We start from the raw sequence: 3,409 nt of genomic DNA on the forward strand, positions 1-3,409 counted from the left end.
TAATCGATGAACTCGGTCGCCATTTCTATCGATGAACGAAGAGCTATTAATGACACTGTTATTAAATCCTTCTGCAGAAACCCAAGTAATTTAAGGTTTAACTTTGTTAAATAAGGCATTGCTCCTCTGCATCCCACTACTATCGGTAAGATTTCCGCCGTTGCACCATTAACTCTTAGTCTAATAAATTCTGCCGTCTCTTTGTATTTTCTCATTTTTTCTTTGTATGCTTCGGCTAGATTTTCCTTATCTTCATATCTTACCGTGACATCTACGACGTAAACCCTATCATGGTCTTTAATAACCATATCAGGTTTTTTTAACTCTCCCAGCACGTTTACAACTGGTTCTTTAAAAATAGCACCCTGTTTATTTACTTTATTAAGTATCAAGTCGCAGATCTCATTATGCCTTTTAATCCTTTTACTTTTAGTGTGGGTGCAGTTGCCCAGGACGTGCCCCAAGGTTTCTGCTTGGACACCACATCGTCGACATTTATAGTCTATATCTTTTTTGGCTCTCCTTAAGGCCACTCTAGTGCCAAACGTATTAGACCGTAATTTTAGTGCGTCAAGATACCTAGAGGGTTTTAAAAACTCTGGATTGTATAGCCATGCATTACCGATCTTGTCGTTACAGAATTCTCTTACACCTTTGCCCTGTGAGATTAACTGCTTCCATCTCTCGGTTTCATTTTTTTTAAGGGCCACTCGCGCTTCTTCCACGCGTTGTAAATTGCATGGCCATTCAATACCTATAGATTTGGCGTATTCTTTTAAGCATGTATTCCTGTTTTTTTAGCGCGGCCCGCACGACCTCATCTTCCGATTCGTTCATTTTAATCGCATTTCTTATTTTAGCTATTTTAACTATATTCGGAATCTTTTGCATGCCCAACCCTCCGTGGCTTTTATCCGTGTATATTAGGCCATCCGTGGTAGATGGATGCAGGTGCAAAATCTTTTTAATTATTTGTTTTACTTCTTTATCTATATCGTCTAATATACCTAACGGGGGTGGGTTAGCAACTAACCTGTGTATATATCTTGGAAGAAGATATGCTCTTATCAGGTTCACCTTTTGGTGGGGTTTAAGGCTCAGATTTTTAATACCCTCGGCTGCATCTACTATTTCTTTTACCGATGCCCTCTGCAAGCCTCTCCACGGATCTAATATGACCCCCAGATATTTCATTATTTCTTCCGGTTCTGCATTCGGCAAGTTCTGACAATCTATTTTTAATTTAGGATCTTCCAAGTACCAAGTTTTATTCTTAGCTATTATTTGAAACGTATTACATTTTTTAACTGAAATTTCCATTTTAAGCGCTTTTAAATAATCAAATATTGCTTTTAATTGTTTCTGGGCTTCTCTTTGATCTTTCGCTATAAGTATAACATCATCGGCAAAAGCTAAAATATTAATCTTTGAACCTTCCAAATTTATACCCTCGGTCGTCTCATGTATTAATTCTATAATAGGATCCAACACTAAATTAAAAAGCAATGGAGATAATGGGTCTCCTTGCTTAACCTCTCTAAGTAGATTAATTGTTACCGTCTCTTTATTTTTGCATGTTATATTTGTTACGCAACTAGTATACATTTTATTTACATATTCACCTATTTTAGCGGGAATGCCTTTAACTTTTAAACATTCACTCAACACGCTATGAGGTACAGTGTCAAAAGCTTTGGCTATATCTAAAATAGTTATTACACCGCCTTTTTTTTGCTTCATTTCCGTTATAGCGCCGTTTAAAATTGATATATTATACTTACACCCATCTTCTCTAGTAAAACCTTTTTTGCCTTATATGCTGTTTTATTTTATTTCTTAGCCTTTTATCAATCATCGCAGAGAAAATTCTCCCTAATAGAGATCCTATCGTAATAGGCCTCCAATTATTTATATCATCGATACATTTGCCAGGCTTTGGTATTAGCGTCGTTCTATTTCTTTTCCATTGTAGTGGGTAAATTTGACTTAACATTAATAAATTCAATAATTTTGTTAAAATATGGAGTGCGCTGTTTTTCCTAAGATGCGCTTTTTTAATACCGTCTACACCTGCAGCAGTATCATTTTTTAGTTTTTTCATTTTATCTATAAGTTCATTAATTGTAATTGGTGTCCATATTTCATTCATTGTATAATTGACTACATCACGTTTTTTTGGTAAGTTGGCTTGGGGACCTACCTCCCCCCAAAGGCCTTTATATAACGGTAATACTTCTTTTTTATCTGGCGGCTCAATAAATTCTTTATTTTTTATCACATTACCCGTTACTATAGAGTCTATTAATTTCTTCGGGCACTTCTTATATAACTCTTGGCACCTGGCGTATGCGAATTTTCTCTGTCTTGTACTTTTCTTATTTCTCTTTCTTAATTCATTTTCTGATTCACCTTTTCTATTATTTCTCCTGTTTTTAATATTATTTTCTTCGGTGGAACTTTCTTTGATTCCTTCTTTTAGTTTCTCTATAAAGTTTTGCACTATATCATTAACCTCATTTTCCTCGCACGTGGCCAAATCAGCACTGCGTTTCTCAATTTGTTTAAATTCATTTTCGTCTTCTCGTTGATTTTCGATTATTTCCTTTTTAAACGGTTCTTTCCAGCTTACATCTATAACATCTATTCGGGCATCTTCCTCCAAATTATCCGTTGTTATTGTCAATATAGCGTTATTATTATTATTATTTTCATTTTCATCATCCGAGGAAGATGCTACAGATTCTTCTCTCTGAGCAACGAGCGTCCTTCTTTTGTCGCTAATTTGTTTAAGCGTTTTATTGGGAAGATAATCCCTGATTGCTGCATTTGGTTGTCTGAAATCCTTATATCTTTCGTTTAATTTTATCAATAATTCAGTTTCTACTTTTGTCCACACTGTTGCTCTAGCTGTTAAATTTTTTCTATTGTCTGTGGTGCTATTTTCTATACGTTTAGTATTTCTTATTGTAGGATGTCTATGTCGCTCGTGTTGTGATAGGCCTCTTTTACTTGCAAACGATTCTTGACATGATTCGCACTTGAACTGCTCTACTTCAGGCTGCCTTGTTTCTACTTTACATTTTGGAATATGACACCTGCATCCACGCAGTTTCTCGAATTCTTTACCACAGGCCACGCACCTCCATTTTATTTTAAGCTTCGGGTGTTGCTTTTCCGCGTGGTCTTTAAACTGTGTCTCGTGCAAAAACCGTCGGTCTATTCCATTAAGTTGACAGGCAATGCATTTTATTTGATTACTCAGAGAAAGGTTGATACACATTTCCGAAATCGTTTCCATAAGCGTGCTTGGGTCGTCAACAGTGGCCCTCCGGTCCACAGCGGACAAGTCCGCCACAGAGGTCCCAGGGCTGGGAACCTCTGTGTCCGAGACATCACATTCCGTCGCCAT

General features: G+C 36.6%; 1 protein-coding gene across 1 annotated transcript in view; it reads right to left on the reverse strand.

Annotated features, from left to right (window-relative positions):
• LOC143266162 (uncharacterized) overlaps nt 1-3,409 on the reverse strand; it is a 3,425-nt gene extending 16 nt beyond the window's left edge. Inside the window, exons 1-4 of the mRNA XM_076541795.1 lie at nt 2,062-3,409; nt 1,449-1,703; nt 755-1,307; nt 1-534 (exon numbers count right to left, since the gene is read on the reverse strand). The exon at nt 1-534 is cut by the window's left edge and continues 16 nt beyond it. Coding sequence (XP_076397910.1) covers nt 1-534; nt 755-1,307; nt 1,449-1,703; nt 2,062-3,409 — 2,690 coding nt within the window. The remainder of the gene's footprint in view (nt 535-754; nt 1,308-1,448; nt 1,704-2,061) is intronic.

Source organism: Megachile rotundata, unplaced genomic scaffold (assembly GCF_050947335.1).
Source record: "Megachile rotundata isolate GNS110a unplaced genomic scaffold, iyMegRotu1 scaffold0057, whole genome shotgun sequence".
Taxonomy (NCBI): domain Eukaryota; kingdom Metazoa; phylum Arthropoda; class Insecta; order Hymenoptera; family Megachilidae; genus Megachile; species Megachile rotundata.